Source organism: Lutra lutra, chromosome 3 (genome assembly GCF_902655055.1).
Source record: "Lutra lutra chromosome 3, mLutLut1.2, whole genome shotgun sequence".
NCBI lineage: Eukaryota > Metazoa > Chordata > Mammalia > Carnivora > Mustelidae > Lutra > Lutra lutra.
In genome coordinates, this window is record NC_062280.1 from 37,389,614 (window position 1) to 37,406,897 (window position 17,284).

Consider the following 17,284-nt stretch of genomic DNA (forward strand, 5'->3'; position numbering starts at 1 on the left):
TGTAATCTTAACACATACTTAATTATTTTAAGTGTGATGTTTAATAAAATACACTGCTCCATCAGCATTTATTCCAAGAGATAAAATACAGTAATAAATTTATCATAATCTGTAGTTGTATCATAAGCTGTTGTAATCTATAGTTCATAGGATCCTTGAAGATAACTGAACAGCAGAAATTGGTACTAAATAAAAATATCTTATTTTAAGCATCAGACATTTTTATTATTCCCCAAATTACTAGCATAAAATGAAAAGCACAGAAAAAAAATATAAAATTCTTTTGTGAAGGTATGGGAGACTGATTTTTTCTGGTTTTCTGCAGCTTCCATTAATATTGGAAAATCTTCTGTTTGTAATTGGCACTGGTCCATTTCTATATTTAACATGGAGATTTGGAATGTTTTTTTTTTATTTTACAAAATGAAAATAACTTTATTATGAAAAGGAGATCATACTTATTTTAAAAGGTAATTCAAACAGTACAGAAAAAAATATGAAGAAAGTAAAACTGACCCTTATGTCTACCATTCAGAGATAATATTCACCATTTTGATGACCATGCATTTCTTCATGCATTTATATTTCTATAAAAACTACAAATGTATGTAATTTTAAAAATTACAAGTAGGATTATAGGTTACATGTTATTTCTAAATAGAACTTGAAAAGCTGGTATGGGCATCATTCCATGTCTCTAAATATTGATTTTACATATTTTTTCTGAGATTTTTGATAAAGTTTTTTTATTGAAACAATACTTAGAAAAATATGCAACTCACAAATGTGCAGCCAGAGGAATTTTTACAAAATGCACATATTCATGCATACACCAGCTAGGGTAAAGAACATTGGCAGCAACCTAGAAGATTCCTTCATGTGTCTTCCTAGTTATGACCCCTATTACCACTATGACAGATATTCCATTGTCTTCAGGCTTCCATAATTCCTTTTGAGAGCTCAGCTTTTGTCTGACTCTTAAGCCTCAGAGAGCAGGAAGAAGTTGACTCCCTGTTGAGTAGGTGGCCCAACGTGGGGCTCAATCCTAGGACCCTTAGATCATGATCTGAGCTGAAGGGAGACACTTAACCAACTGACCCACCCAGGTGCCCCAACAAATTATCCTTCCACTTTTATTTTATTTTATTATTTTTTTTTTTCAGAGTACAACAGCTTTTAACAGTCAGAAAGAGTTGTACAGAATTGTAGCCAGCCATGGGAACTGTGCTGGAGGACAGGACCCAATCATGCCTTGCCTCAGGCAAAGCAGTACTGGACAGGAACTGGCATGTGGCAGGGCCCACATCCCTGGGGTTTGAGGGGAGACTACCATCTAATGTCCCCCAGCTACCACTCTGTATTCCTCAGAGGAGGGGTGTAAACCCCACATGCAAGAAGAACCCCTTTGCCCCCAATGTCAAATGGTATGGGGATGCGAGAGTTATAATTAAGGGGAAACCCTATGTAAGCTGTTAACAGAGTTCAGAGGGGTAGGGATTACCCTCATTCTCCATCTCCTAAAGGTGCTCACTTTCCCAGCTTCTTCATCCATTCTTCAATGTTGGCAAAATTCCCCTCAACCGTGGACAGGTTCTCATGCATGGTTGCCTGCACCTGGGTCAGGAGGCTGGTGGTGGTGTCCTTGAGGGAGCTAGCAATCATCTGCTGTGTGGTAACCAAGTGAGTCAGGAGGTGACCGAACTGCATGGCTTGCTCATGCAGCTGCTTGATGGTGACAAGTCTCTGCACCAGCTCAGGAAGGGTGGAGGAAATGGGGCTCCAGTCCTGTACAGTGCCGTATAGCTGGTGCACCTGGCTTTGTGTATCTGCATCTTCTACAGAAGCTTCATGCTTGGCAATCTCATTCATCTTTCCCAGGACACTCTGTAGCCGAGCCTCCACTTGGTCCAAAACTGCAAGGTCCAGGGCATTCACCTTTGCTTGCAATAGTTCTATAGTCTCCATGAGACAGGCTCCCTGCACATCTGCTGAAAGGGGATTCTGAGCATCCTGATCACAGCGTACAGTTGCTTCCAGCTCTGTCAGGCAGTTCTCAAGTTCAGCAACTTCAGCAGCTTGAGAGAACTTGTCCTGTTCTGGCCGAGAATGTAGTCCGTAAGTGACAAGGCTACTATCTACAGAAGTCCCGCCGGTGGTCTTTCCCCCTGAACTGGTTCCTTTGCTGTTTTTGATGGCTTCCAGCTGCAGCAGCAAGCACTTAGCCAGAGCTCCATCAGGGTCAGTAAAGTTGATAGCTGCATCTGGTCCCAGCAGCTTCTCCAGGTGGGAAGCAACCAGCTGCTGCTTCAGGGTGGCCAGCAGTTTAGCCAACACCACCGAGGTCAATTTCTCTTCAGTGGCAGACTCCTTCAGCATTGTCTTGATTTTCTCAACTTCAGTTGTCAGCTCTTGGACCTCATGCAATAGTTGCTGGTACTTTTGCTGGGGTTTCTCCTTCACTCCCAAGCCCTCCGCAGACATCTCATATTCTCCCGATTCATATCCTGTTCTCTTGGTTTTTCCAGTATGATCTGAGAAATCAAGTCCCTTTGTCCCCACTCTCTTGTCTTTGAACTTGTCATAGGCAGCATTTGGATTGACAATGATGTGCCTTGCTCCACATTTGTGCTCCTCAGCTTCTCCAGCTCTGCATCAAACTTGGCTTGATCATCCTCAGGCAGGTCACTGGTTTCATAAACATCTGGCTCATTCCTGGCAGTGTCAGGAAGGTTGGCGTCTTTAGGGTCTGCCGTGGTGGTGGTGGCGAGGTGGGGTTGGGGGAAGGGGCCTCCGTAGAGTTGGGGCTGGTGTTCAGGTAGGGGAGAGGCTGGGTCCCAGTCCCAGGCTTCCACATTTATTTTTAATATCAATATCATTTTTTTAGTTAACATATCTTGACATATATAAAATTTACATATAATTTTAAATAAATTTTAAGACTTTCTATATGGTTTTATTCATCTCTACAATCTTGTTTGATCTGTCTTTTAAATATATTTTGATATCTGAAAGGGTATGTCTTCCTCCTCATTGCTCCTCTAAGAATATTCTGGGACATACTGGCATGCTTATCCTCCCAAATTAGTCTTATTTACTTTTCACATTTAAAATGATTTTTTCAGTATGTTATTGGGGAAAAATACATCAACCAGTTATTTTACATATTAATTCATTATCTCTCTGGATTAGAAAAAAAAATCCAGTCCAGGACCTTGTTTAGGGTGAGCCCACTATGACTTATGAATCCAATTTCTGGACCACACTGAAATAATCAGCTCTCCAAGAATAGCCAAAACAGATCAAACAAATGTCATTTTTATCTTATGGAATATTGGGTTGTAGGTTAAGAAAATGTGAATAAGCCACCCAGGTACCCCTCAGGCAATAGATTTAATAAGGTATATAATGAGTAAAAATCACTGAATAAATCTTAGGGATAACTGTGGTATCCCCCTACATCTGCTCACTTTTCACATTTCTTTCTCTTAACCCTTATGCTCTCATTTTCTTTTTCACTCTCTGTTTTGTCCTCATTTTACTCATTTACTTTCCCCTTTGCCCTCTTTGTCTTTTTCCTTTCTCCCTCTTCCCTTTTTTGTTTTTCTCCTATCTGATGTCAACAAGTGGTATTTAAAAAAATAGCTGTTGGAGAGAGAAAGTAGGTCTGCTGATAATGAACCACAAGGGAGTAAATATACTTTTTTCCCTCCAATATCTGTTAAGATGGAAACGCAAGAACCTTCATCAAAATTTTGTTCAAAAGTAGAAAATAATTATTACTTTGAATCATTAGAAATTAGATAAAATCAAAGTCTATATTCATGTATATCTTAAGACCCTTGTTTCATTTAATGTAATTTTGTGTCTCAGTAATCACCCAGAGTGTTTGATAAATATAATCTAGGTCCTATAAACGATTTACCAGGTTCAGATAAAATGCACTTTTATAGCTGAGTTTCTTAGCTTTTCCTAATACATTCTCCCAATGATGTGATCTCTTTTTAAGTTACATTTTTTTTTAAGATTTTATTTATTTATTTGACAGAGAGAGATCACAAGTAGACGGAGAGGCAGGCAGAGAGAGAGAGAGAGGGAAGCAGGCTTCCTGCTGAGCAGAGAGCCCGATGCGGGACTCGATCCCAGGACCCTGAGATCATGACCCGAGCCGAAGGCAGCGGCTCAACCCACTGAGCCACCCAGGCGCCCCTTAAGTTACATTTTTAATAGATGTTTTGGAAAAGATCTGAACTGCTATTGATTGAATTTTGATGCTTAGTCAATTTGTGATGGGATGAAATTTCCTATAAATGAGTAATTATGAGAATGTTTCCTTCTGAGATACATATTTCTGTGAATGAAATTTGGTTCTAATTAACTAACACTTTATTGTAGTTCTGTCTCCAGATATGTTTTCTGCCTCTTTCAATATGGCTTTTCGAAGACATGTAATTTCAAAATGAATATGCCCAGAAAGACCCTACTGTTTGCCACAAGACTGCATGTTCCATGAGGACAGAATTATTTATTTGTGCACAGATATCCTGCAACAGTGCTCCTATTACATCATAGATCCTCAATCAATGTTTGTTGAGTGAAATAATGCATAAAAGCTTATCATCTAGGAATTCTTAAACTGGAGGTACTATAGTCATCAAGGGATTCACAAATCCCTGATTTTATGCAAGATTTTGTCTGTAATACCAGTTTTCATGCTTCCCCCCACTCCCGGAGAATGTATTCATGGTCCTTATGAGTCTCAGAAAAAAACATGATCCAGAAACTAAGTAGTGTTGCTTGTAACTTACCCCCCACATCCATGGGCTTAATTGGATTTTTTTGATAGACAGACTTTATTTTTTAAAACAGTTTTAAATTTATAGAAAATTGGGCAGAAGGGACAGAGATTTCCCATATCCCCTTTGCCTCCATGCATACACTGCCTCTCCAATTATTGGATTTTTTTAAAAGTCAGACCCAATAATGTTTAAATGTTGTTGCTTAATTAAATCGCATTAGCATATTAGGAGTCAGTCCAGTCTGAATCATTTCTTCTTTATCTTCAAGGTATTTTTCCTAGAACAGAGGTTCTCAAAATTTGAAGTGCATAAAAATCATTAAGAGATCAGAATGAAGAACAGATACTGATTCATGTAGTTTGGGAGCCCAGGGTACATCTTTCTTTCCAAACTCTCAGGGAATAGAGCTCCCTCCATGTGTGGACCCCGATTGGTACCACTGGGACATTTGTTAGAGATGCCCATTCCCAGGTCCCTCCCCTGATCTTCTGAGTCAAAACCTGAATTTCAGTCAGATCCTGGACATTTGTATGCACACTGAAGTTTGAAAAACACTGATCTAGACCAATGCTTCTCAACTCTGGCTGTAGAGTAGAATTTACTCAAGAAAATTTTAGAAAATGGTGCCCAGGCCTCACTCAGACAATGAAATTAGAATCTTTCAGGAGAGGAATCTGAACATTAATGTTTTTACTTAAGCACCCGAAATGATTCATTTTCTACCAAATGCTCAGTACAACGAATGCCCAACAACACCTGGTACCAACAATATTCAAATTCCAGAAAGGATGGGGAAAAAAAAAAAAGAACTGGTAAGTTTCACAAAATTGGATATCCAATGACATCAGACTTCTAAATAGCCACAACATGAGCAAAATGGTGAAGAAGCAATGTCTTCAAAATGGAAGAAATTATTTCTAACTTAGACTTCTATACCAATCTAAATTATCAATCAAATATGAAGGAAGAGTGAGGAATTCAAATGTATCTACCTTTCTCAGAAGCTACTAAAAGAATGCTCACTGAAAGAAAGGGTTAAGTTAAGGCAGAGAAAGATATGAAGGTCCAGCACAGGCAAGATGACATGTGGTGGGCCTGAGAGCAAGGAGACCATCACGTGGTCCTGGAGAATTATCCCCAAAAAGAGAATATATGTGTAGTTAAAGTCAGTTACAGGATTTAACCACAATAAAAGAGGTTTTAGGCTTGAGCTGCTAACTTTGTGACTGAGTTAAGAATCTATCAACTATCTATCATCTTCTATCATCTATCCATATATAACATATATGAGTACAAGAAGTGTGTGTGTATATATATACATATATATGAAAATATATATATATATAAAGCAAAGCAATTTAAAAAGGCAATTGTTGCCACCAAAATTTTTTAAATGCATATTAATTTAGAATTAGTAGCTTGTTCCTTATTAGATCCTCTTTTTTATATTTCACGTGTAGTAGGTGCTCAGTAAACATGGTTTGAAAGTAATTAGCAGTTTATACATTCAAGCATAGCCTTAAATAAACCCAAGTATGTATGACAGTCAACTGACAACCTTTTAAAAAAATACTAAAGTCTTGTTTTTACTTTCCGAGAATCTGATTTAGGTGATATATTAAATGTGTTTTATTTCAAAAGGGCAATACATGATTCAGAGATGCAGTCACTTTACAAAGTGGAATAGGTGCTTTAGTGGAATGCTGTGTGCTATGGGATTCTGAGGAGACCGAGAGCTGTTTCAGATGGGGGAATCTGGAGGGGCCGGTGGTGGAAGAACTCATCTCATACTGGGTCCCTGCAGATGCATCTTTGTGTTGGTGGTTCTGGCCTTTGTTATCAATGCCTGTTGCTATTTAAAGTGGAAATTCTTAGATTTAGGTTAACCCTGAGGCCCCACCTAAAATACCATGGCTCCATTTGTCAAGGGTTACATAGCAGAGCATTTTCTCTTCATGCTTTATATCCAGTTGGATCGCACCAGGTTTCTTCCTAGCCTCAAAATTGTTTCTATACTTTTCCTTATAGCTTGAGAATTTTTTCTCCTGCAAATACCAGGGAGACCTTGGCTGGTGTTCAAAACTTAATTAGTGCTGGTCCTCACTCCACCCATCTCTCACCAACATTATAACCTCAGGCACAAATCATTAATGGCCTTGAGCCTATGTCTTTGTGTATTAAATGGAATGATGATTACTGACTATTTGTTTTGCAGGGTTGTTATGAGTATGTAATGGAGTCATGGCTGGAAAAGATTCAACAGCTGCAAATTTTTACATATTTAAAGGTTTATCCATTTTGTCATCATACTATCATTTATTCTTCAAACTTGGTTGCCCAGGTTGCTCTGTTGGGAGCAGGATTGCTTGGTGATTCACAAGAAAATAGGAAGCTAGAAATGTTTGGTGATTTTATGTAGATATTATTCATGAGAATAAACATGAATATGGATGATGAAGGTCAAAGTTGAGAAGGCAGATTGACAATTTATCCCACTGAATTTGAACATTTTACAATTTGGGTTGCACACTATCTCTGTTGAAAAAAAAAAGGAAATGAATGTGGTTGCTGGTGAAGAATATAACTTTCCATTTTGATACATTTTAACAGAGTTCCAAGAAATAATTTATAAAATAAATATTAATGATATAGAAGTCTCATACACCTAGACATAATGTTCTAGAATATTAGAAAACTGGAAAGATGTAATCTGGTGGATAGAGTGAAAATTGCTTGGCAGGTTAATTTTACATTTACTTGTCCCTAATCTTTCTTTGTGTACATTTTAAATGAAATATAAAGATTTGTATTATTATGAACAATATAAACCTTTTTAAACAGATAAAAGAAGAATAGTTCATTTCTTTATAATCCATTAGAAAAATTTCAAGGAAAATTATTTTAAAGTTAAATTCCGGTTATAAAGCATGAATCAATTAAAAGTACTAATTTCAGACTTTCATTTAAAAAAAAACCCAGAAAACTTAAATTGTGATCTTTGGGGTCAGAAGAAAACACACAGTAATCAGTGGGAACCAAATATGATGACCTATTTTTCAAAGGTTATTTTTCATAACAATCATAAAAATGGCACTTTTTCCTCACAGCATACTTTAGACAAGTCATTTTTTAGGAATAATTTAGTTCTGAGAGGCAAGAGAAACACTTCTCTAGAACATCTATATTTCACCCAGGAAGGCTTGAGCATAATATCACCCTATTTTTAAAGCAAATTTGAAATGTGCTATTTTGATATCACCTATTGATAGGTACTATACTTCTCTCTCTCCTGGAAAGTCTTTCCTGGTTGCAGGAAAAAGTAAAATATAATTTTATTACTTTTCAAAATTGCTATCTATAGTACTTTCATAAACATCAAGATAAATTACACATATAGAAAGGCATATGGAAAGTATGAGAAAAAGAAAAAGCATTACTCATGGTCATAGATGTCATCATCTGACATGAAAGTCACTTACATATTCTGGAGTTCTCAAAAAGGATGTCTTTCTACACCATTTCAGACACAGAGAGTTGTGCCTGTTCTATGTACTGGCCTACAGAGCAAAGCATTCCTTAGAGCACATGAATTAATCTTCTAATTGTCAGATAAAATAAAGGATAACCAGTTAAATTGGAATTTCAGGTAAATAGCCTGTAAATTTTAAGTATCAGTATAACCTGATTCTTTTTTTTTTTTTGAACATACAGGGTTTTATTAGTTTCAGGTGTACAATATAGTGATTCAGTAATTCCATACATGACCCAATGCTTATCATGAAAAGTGCACTCCTTAATCTCCAACACCTCTTTAACCCATTCCCCATCCCCACCTCCCCCATGGTAACTATCAGTTTGTTCTCTATAATTAAGAGTCTGTTTCTTGATTGCTTTCTCACTCTCTCTCTCTTTTTCCCCTTTACTCATTTGTTTTGTTTCTTAAATTCCACATATGAGTGAAATCATATAGTATTTATCTTTCTCTGACTGACTTATTTCGCTTAGCATAATACTCCCTAGATCCATCCACATTGTTGTGAGTGGCAAGAATTCATTCTTTTTTGTGGCTGAGTAATAATCCATTATAGGTATATATACCATACCTTTTTTATCCATTCATCAATTGATGGATACTCCAGCTGCTTCCATAATTTGGCTATTATAAATAATGCTGCTATAAGCATAAAGGTGCATATATCCCTTCTAATTAGTGTTCTTTGGGTAAATACCCAGTAGTGTAATTGCTGAATAAGAGATAGTTCTATTTTTAACGTTTTGGGGAAACTCCATACTATTTTCCACAATGGCTGCCCTAATTTGCATTCCCACTGACAACATGTGAGTGTTCCTTTTTCTCCACATCCTCACCAACACTTGTTTCTTGTGTTGTTGAATTTAGTCATTTTGATAGGTATGAACTGTTATCTCATTATAGTTTTGATTTACGTTTCCCTGATAGTAAGTGATGATGAACATCTTTTCATGTGTTGGTTGGCCATCTGGACATCTTCTTTGAATGTCCATATCTTCTGCCCATTTTTAGTTGGATTATTTATTTTTTAGGCATTTAGTTGTATAAAGTTTCTATATATTTTGGATGCTTTTTTTGAATAACTCTTTGGCAAATATTTTCTCTCATTTTGTAGGTTGCTTTTAGTTTTGTTGATTGTTTCTTTTGCCATGCTGAAGTTTTTTATTTTGATGTAGTCCCAAAGTTTATTTTTGCTTTTGTTTCCCTTGCTTCAGGACACAGAACTAGAAAGAAGTTGCTATGACCAATGTCAAGAAAGTTACTACCTGTGTTCTCTTCAAGGATTTTTATGGTTTCAGGGTGCCTGGGTAGTTCAGTGGGTTAAGCCTCTGCCTCCAGCTCAGGTCATGATCTCAGGCTCCTGGGATTGAGTCCTGCATCGGGCTCTCTGCTCAGTGGGGAGGCTGCTTCTCCCCCATCTCTCTCTGCCTGCCTCTCTTTGTCAAATAAATAAATGAAATCTTAAAAATTTTTTTTAAAAAGGATTTTTATGGTTTCAGATCTCACATTTAGTTATTTAATCCATTTAGAATTCATTTTTGTGTATGGTATAAGAAAGTGGTCCAGTTTCTTTCTTTTGCATGTGGCTGTCCAGTTCTCCCAACACCATTTGTTGAAGAGACTTTTTCCCATTGGATATTCTTTCCTTCTTTGTCAAAGAGTAATTGTTTCTGGGTTTTTTATTCTATTTTATTAGTCTATGTGTCTATTTTTTGTGCCAGTATCATACTGTTTTGATTATTACAGCTTTGTAATATAACTTGAAGTTCAAAATCATGATGCCTCCAACTTTGACTTTTTCTTTTTCAAAATTATTTTCCTTACTTGGGGTCTTTTGTGGTTCCATACAAATTTTAGGATTATTTCCTACTTCTGTGAAAAATGCTGATGGAATTTTGATAAGAATTGCATTCAATATATAGATTTATTTGGATAGTATGGCTATATTAACAATATTTGTTCTTCCCATGCATGGAACATCTTTCTATTTCTTTGTCCTCAGTTTCTCTCATCAGCATTTTATAGTTTTCAGAGTACAGATCTTTTACCTCCTTGGTTAGGTTTACTCCTAGATATCTTATTTTTGGTGCATATTTAAATGTGATCGATTTCTTGATTTCTTTTTCTGCTTTATTATTATTAGCATATAGAAATGCAAGAGATTTAATTTTTTATTTAATTTTTTAATTTTTTTTATTAACATAATATATTACTAGCCCAATGGGTACAGGTCTGTGAATCACCACGTTTACACACTTCATGGTACATACCTTCCCCAATGTCCATAACCCCACCACCCTTTCCCTACCCTCCTCCCCCCGGCAATCCTCAGTTTGTTTTGTGAGATTAAGAGTCTCTTATGGTTTGTCTCCCTCCTGATTCCATCTTGTTTCATTTATTCTTTTCCTACCCCCCAGAGCCTCATGTTGCCTCTCAACTTCCTCATATCAGGGAGATCATATGATAATTGTCTTTCTCTGACTGACTTATTTCGCCAAGCATAATACCCTCTAGTTCCATCCATGTCATCACAAATGGCAAGGTTTCATTTCTTTTGATGGCTGCATAGTATTCCACTATATCTATATCTATATCTATATATGTATATATATATCTATATATATATACACACATATATATATATCACATCTTCTTTATCCACTCATCTGTTGATGGACATCTAGGTTCTTTCCATAGTTTGGCTATTGTGGACATTGCTGCTATAAACATTCAGGTGCACGTGCCCTTTGGATCACTACATTTGTATCTTTATGGTAAATAACCAGTAGTGCAATTGCTGGGTCATAGGGTAGCTCTATTTTCAACTTTTTGAGGAACCTCCATGCTGTTTTCCAGAGTGGTTACACTGGCTTGCATTTCCACCAACAGTGTAGGAGGGTTCCCCTTTCTCCGCATCCTCGCCAGCATCTGTCATTTCCTGACTTGTTAATTTTAGCCATTCTGACTGGTGTGATGTGGTATCTCATTGTGGTTTTGATTTGTATTTCCCAGATGCCGAGTGATGTGGAGCACTTTTTCATGTGTCTGTTGGCCATCTGGATGTCGTCTTTGCAGAAATGTCTGTTCATGTCCTCTGCCCATTCCTTGATTGGATTATTTATTCTTTGGGTGTTGAGTTTGATTAAGTTCTTTATAGATTTTGGATACTAGCCCTTTATCTGATATGTCGTTTGCAAATATCTTCTCCCATTCTGTCAGTTGTCTTTTGGTTTTGTTAACTGTTTATTTTGCTGCACAAAAGCTTTTGATCTTGATGAAGTACCAATTGTTCATTTTTGCCTTTGCTTCCCTTGCCTTTGGTGATGTTCCTAGAAAGAAGTTACTGTGGCTGAGGTCAAAGAGGTTGTTGTCTGTGTTCTCCTCAAGGATTTTGATGGATTCCTTTCTCACATTGAGGTCCTTCATCCATTTTGAGTTTATTTTCATGTGTGGTGTAAGGAAATGGTCCAGTTTCATTTTTCTGCATGTGGCTGTCCAATTTTCCCAGCACCATTTGTTGAAGAGACTGTCTTTTTTCCATTGGACATTCTTTCCTGCTTTGTTGAAGATTAGTTGACCATAGAGTTGAGGGTCTATTTCTGGGCTCCCTATTCTGTTCTATTGATCTATGTGTCTGTTTTTGTACCAGTACCATATTGTCTTGATGATGACAGCTTTGTAATAGAGCTTGAAGTCTGGAATTGTGATGCCACCAACTTTGGCTTTCTTTTTCAATATTTCTCTGGCTATTCGAGGTCTTTTCTGGCTCCATATAAATTTTAGGATTATTTGTTCCATTTCTTTGAAAAAAATGGATGGGATTTTGATAGGGGTTGCATTAAATGTGTAGATTCCTTTAGGTAGTATAGACATTTTCACAATATTTGTTCTTCCAATCCATGTGCATGGAACAGTTTTCCATTTCTTTGTGTCTTCCCCAATTTCTTTCATGAGTATTTTATAGTTTTCTGAGTATAGATTCTTTGCCTCTTTGGTTAGGTTTATTCCTGAGTATCTTATGGTTTTGGGAGCAATTGTAAATGGGATTGACTCCTTAATTTCTCTTTCTTCTGTCTTGTTGGTGTAAAGAAATGCAACTGACTTCTGTGCATTGATTTTTTTATCCTGACACTTTACTGAATTCCTGTAGAAGTTTTAGCAGATTTGGAGTGGAGTCTTTTGGGTTTTCCACATATAGTATTAAATCACCTGCAAAGAGTGATAGTTTGATTTCTTCTTTGCTGATTTGGATGCCTTTAATTTCTTTTTGTTGTCTGATGGCTGAGGCTAGGACTTCTAGTACTATGTTGAATAGCAGTGGTGATAATGGACATCCCTGCCGTGTTCCTGACCTTAACGGAAAAGCTCTCAGTTTTTCTCCATTGAGAATGATATTCACAGTGGGTTTTTCATAGATGACTTTGATGATATTGAGGTAGGTACCCTCTATCTCTACACTTTGAAGAGTTTTGATCAGTAAAGGATGCTGTACTTTGTCAAATGCTTTTTCAGCATCTATTGAGAGTATCATATGGTTCTTGTCCTTTCCTTTATTAATGTATTGTATCACATTTATTGATTTGCAGACGTTGAACCAACCTTGCAGCCCTGGGATAAATCCCACTTGGCCATGGTGAATAATCCTTTTAATATACTGTTGGATCGTATTGGCTAGTATTTTGGTGAGAATTTTCACATCTGTGTTCATCAAGGATATCGGTCTGTAATTCTCTTTTTTGATGGGATCCTTTTCTGGTTTGGGGCTCAAGGTAATGCTGGCATGATAAAATGAGTTTGGAAGTTTTCCTTCCATTTCTATTTTTTGGAACAGTTTCAGAATAGGAGTTAATTCTTCTTTAAATGTTTGTAGAATTCCCCTGGGAAGCCTTCTGGCCCTGGGCTCTTGTTTGTTTGGAGATTTTTGATGACTGCTTCAATCTCCTTACTGGTTATGGGTCTGCTCAGGTTTCCTACATCTTCCTGGTTCAGTTATGGTAGTTTATATGTCTCTAGGAATGCATCCACTTCTTCCAGATTGTCAAATTTGCTGATGTATAGTTGCTCAAAATATGTTCTTATAATTGTTTATATTCTTTGGTGTTGGTTGTGATCTTTCTTCTTTCATTCATGATTTTATTTATTTGGGTCCTTTCTCTTTTCTTTTTGATAAGTCTGGCCAGGGGTTTATCAATCTGCAAGAGATTTCTATACATTGATTTTTTTATCCTGAAACTTTACTAAATTCATTCATCGGTTCTGGCAGTTTTTTGGTGCCTTCTTTCAGGTTTCCAATACATAGTATCACATCATCTGCAAATAGTGAAGGGTTTACTTCTTTCTTACCAATTTGGATGCCTTTACTTCTTTTTATTGCCTGATTGTTGTGACTAGGACATTCAGTATTATGTTGAATAAGAGCAGTAAAAATGAACATCCTTATTTTGTTCCTGATTTTAGGGGAAAAGCTCTATTTTTTCCCATTAAGGATGATGGTCACTGTGGATTTTTTATACATGGCCTTTATTATGTTGAGGTATATTTCCTCTAAACCTACTTTGTTGAGGTGTTTTTTTTTTTTTTTAACATCATGAGTGGATGTACTTTGTCAAATGCTCTTTCTGAGTCTATTGTACTTTGTCAAATGAAATGGTCATATAGTTCTTATCCTTTCTCTTATTGATGTGATGTATTACACTGATTGATTTGTGAATATTGAACCACACTTGCAAAGCAGGAATAAATCCCATTTGATCATGGTTAATGATTATTTTAAATGTATTATTGGATTCATTTTGTTAGTATATTGTTTTTTGTTTGTTTAAAGATGTTATTTATTTATTTATATTTATATTTATATTTATTTATTTATTATTTATTATTTATTTATTTGAGAGAGAGCATGGGCAGGGGTAGAGGCAGAAGCAGAGAGAGAAACAGACTCCCCACTGAGCTGGGAGCCCGATGCTGGGCTCAGCCCCAGGAACCTGGGATAATGACCTGAGCAGAAGGCAGACACTTAACTGACTGAACCACCTGGGCACACCTGTTGTATATTGTTGAGAATTTTTGCATCTATGTTCATCAGGGATATTTGAGTATTGTCTGATTCTTAAAAATGGTAATTTTTTGGTCTGAAATTCCAATTTAACTTGTTGGCCTCTATTTTATTTGTTAAATCTAATTCTATTTGGTTTAGCATTGTTTTGGTTGAAAGTAACCTGTAGGGTATCAGGGGCGCCTGGGTGGCTCAGTGGGTTGAGCCGCTGCCTTCGGCTCAGGTCATGATCTCGGGGTCCTGGGATCGAGTCCCGCATCGGGCTCTTTGCTCAGTGGGGAGCCTGCTTCCCTCTCTCTCTCTCTCTCTCTCTCTCTCTCTGCCTGCCTCTCCATCTACTTGTGATCTCTCTCTGTCAAATAAATAAATAAAATCTTTAAAAAAAAAAAGTAACCTGTAGGGTATCAACAATTTTCTGTGGACCATGTCACCAGAGCAAAGTTTCTATTTACACATTCCTTTGTGCTACATTTGCCATCATAAGGTGATCCTAAATTCCAACCAACATCAATGGAAATGTAATGCAGTAGCTAGAGTTCTAGGAGGGTTGATATTCCTGAGAAAATCATGAGGAGCTTTGGGACTACTTTCCATAATGGTGAGGGGCTGGTGTGTCTAACATGGTTGTGAGACCTCCTTTCCCAGAAAAAGTGGATGAAAACTTTGTGAGAGTGTGGGCTCTCGTGTGGACGGAAAGAGCACTAACAGAGGTTGCACAGGAAACCCTGGGGACAGGGATGGCCACAGAGGAGCTTTGCACATTCTGATGTGTTTGGTGAAATCTGTTACTATCTTATCAGTGGATCATTATACTTTCAAGGCTTCTGGTTTAAGGCTGCTTTCCTTCCCATTCTTTTACCCCTTTTCTTACCTTTTTTTCTATTTATTTTTATTATTGAAGTACAGTTGACAAATAATATTGTTTTAGTTTCAGGTGTACAACATGTTGATTCAACAATTCTATACATTATGAAATGCTCAGCACAAGTGTAGTCACTATCTGTCACCATACAATGTTACATTATTGGCTATATTCCTTTTGTTGTATTTTTCACATCTATGGTTTACTTATTTTCTAACTGGAAGTTTATACCTCTGAATCCCCATTAATCTATTTTCTCGCTCCCCTCTGGCAACCCCCAGTTTGTTCTCTGTATTTATGAGTCTGTTTTTATTTATTTATTTATTTATTTTGTCATTTGTTGTTATTGTTTCATGTGACACAAAGTTCAGACAGAGAGCCAGCGAGAAGCCTACTTGGGAAATGAGAAGAAGAATGCCCCACCTAGAACAGTTTAGCTGGTGAGAGAAAGATGGCAAAGATGAAGATAAAGCTGGACCTGAGCTTGCTGTGCTCTTAAATGATTACCACAATGCTAAAGAGATTCTACAATTACAAGTGCTGGGAGCGTACACAGTTTGTTGTGAAAGATTCTAAGCAGATGGTTTGATTTAAGCATCATCATGTGACTTTGCTAAATTAATATGAAATGCTCTTGTTAAAATAAGCAAATTAAAACTCTTACTTAACTCAGCATCTAGAGCTTTTAATTTCTTAAGAAATTAGAATCCTGTTATGAGGCAGAATGGCAATCGGTGGCAGACATGTCCAGATTCATTCAAGGTTTTGGCGTATTCCAGCGGGTAAGCTTTGAAATCAGTCTTGGCTGCCTCTATGGGGCAATTAGTTAGGCTGTTTTCAATTGGTCTTTTTGCTTTGGAATAACTTTAGACTTATAGAAGGTTGTAAAGATAGTACAAAGACTTCTGTATACCTTTCCCTCAGTTCTCCCTAAACTTACATAACTATGGTGCATCACTATTATTGATAGATCATTATCAAATAAACTCCAGACTTTGAATTTCACTTTTTTCCACTAATGACTTTTCTGTACTAGATTCCAGTCCAACCCAGGGTATCACACTGCATTTAGGGCTCAGGTTTTTGCTATTAAATGTTGGGGACATTTGAGGTGCATTGTGGTAGAGACAGAAAAAGAAGGCTTTGGGCCATTGAAACTATTCTATGTAGCAGGCTGAAGTATAGCTTGATTCCTACACTTCTCAACAAGTGAGTTGTTTGGCCCAATGATCCTGAAATCACCTAAGGAGATTTAACCATACTGATGCTTAGGTTCCACCCCAAGCAGGCTAATTGGTATGGGGTGCAACCTGGGTATCCATATTTATAAAAAGTTTCCCATGTACAACAAAACTTTAAAAGCTTTGGGCTGTTTTGAATATCCCTAGTTTTAGCCTAGGGCCAGGAACAGAGATGCCATTGAGCCAGCTTCCACCAGAGGGTGATAGAGAGCAGCTTGGCGTACTTCTCACTCGGGGTCAGAATCTGAGGGAGGAAAATCCTGAAAGCTCCTCCAGATTTCTGTTCTTCCTGATAACTCCAGGTCTGGGGGTGGAGGGGAGGTTGGGGAATGGAGGAAGATGCAGATCTAGTACGCTTAGTCAAGCTTAAATAGAGCTACAGTTTGTGGGCCTCAAACTTGTATTAATTTCCTACTTACAACAAATTTAGTGACTTAAAACAATGCAAACTCATTACCTTATTAGTCTGGAGGTCAAGAGTCTGAAATGGGTCCCTCTAGGTTAAAATCAAGGTTCATTCAGCCTGCCTTTTGGAAGCTTTAGAGTGGAATCCATTTCTTTGCCTTAATCATCTTCTGAAGGCCACCTGTTCCCTCTGTCTCTTGCACCTTTCTCATATCATTCACACCTCTGCTTTCATTGTTGCCTCTCCTTCTCTGACCCTGACTCTCCTGCCTCCCTCTTTCACTTATGATTTCATTGGGTTTATCAGGTTAATCCAGAATAATCTTCTCATTTCAAGCTCATTGACTTAATCATAACTGAAAAATTCCCTTTGCCACATATGTGACATTCGTA

The 17,284-nt window shown here is 37.2% G+C and overlaps 1 protein-coding gene across 1 annotated transcript; it reads right to left on the minus strand.

Moving 5' to 3' along the window:
* Positions 1 to 1,239: 1,239 nt before the first annotated feature.
* LOC125095161 (dynactin subunit 2-like) lies at positions 1,240 to 2,736 on the minus strand. The gene has a single exon (XM_047721202.1). The coding sequence runs from the start codon at positions 2,479 to 2,481 to the stop codon at positions 1,528 to 1,530; it is 954 nt and encodes a 317-aa protein (XP_047577158.1). The 5' UTR covers positions 2,482 to 2,736; the 3' UTR covers positions 1,240 to 1,527.
* Between the last annotated feature and the right edge of the window lie 14,548 nt (positions 2,737 to 17,284).

What these genes read in the sequence shown, in the direction of transcription:
- LOC125095161 (XM_047721202.1), bottom strand. Translation starts at nt 2,481, where the DNA reads ATGTCTGCGGAGGGCTTGGGAGTGAAGGAGAAACCCCAGCAAAAGTAC.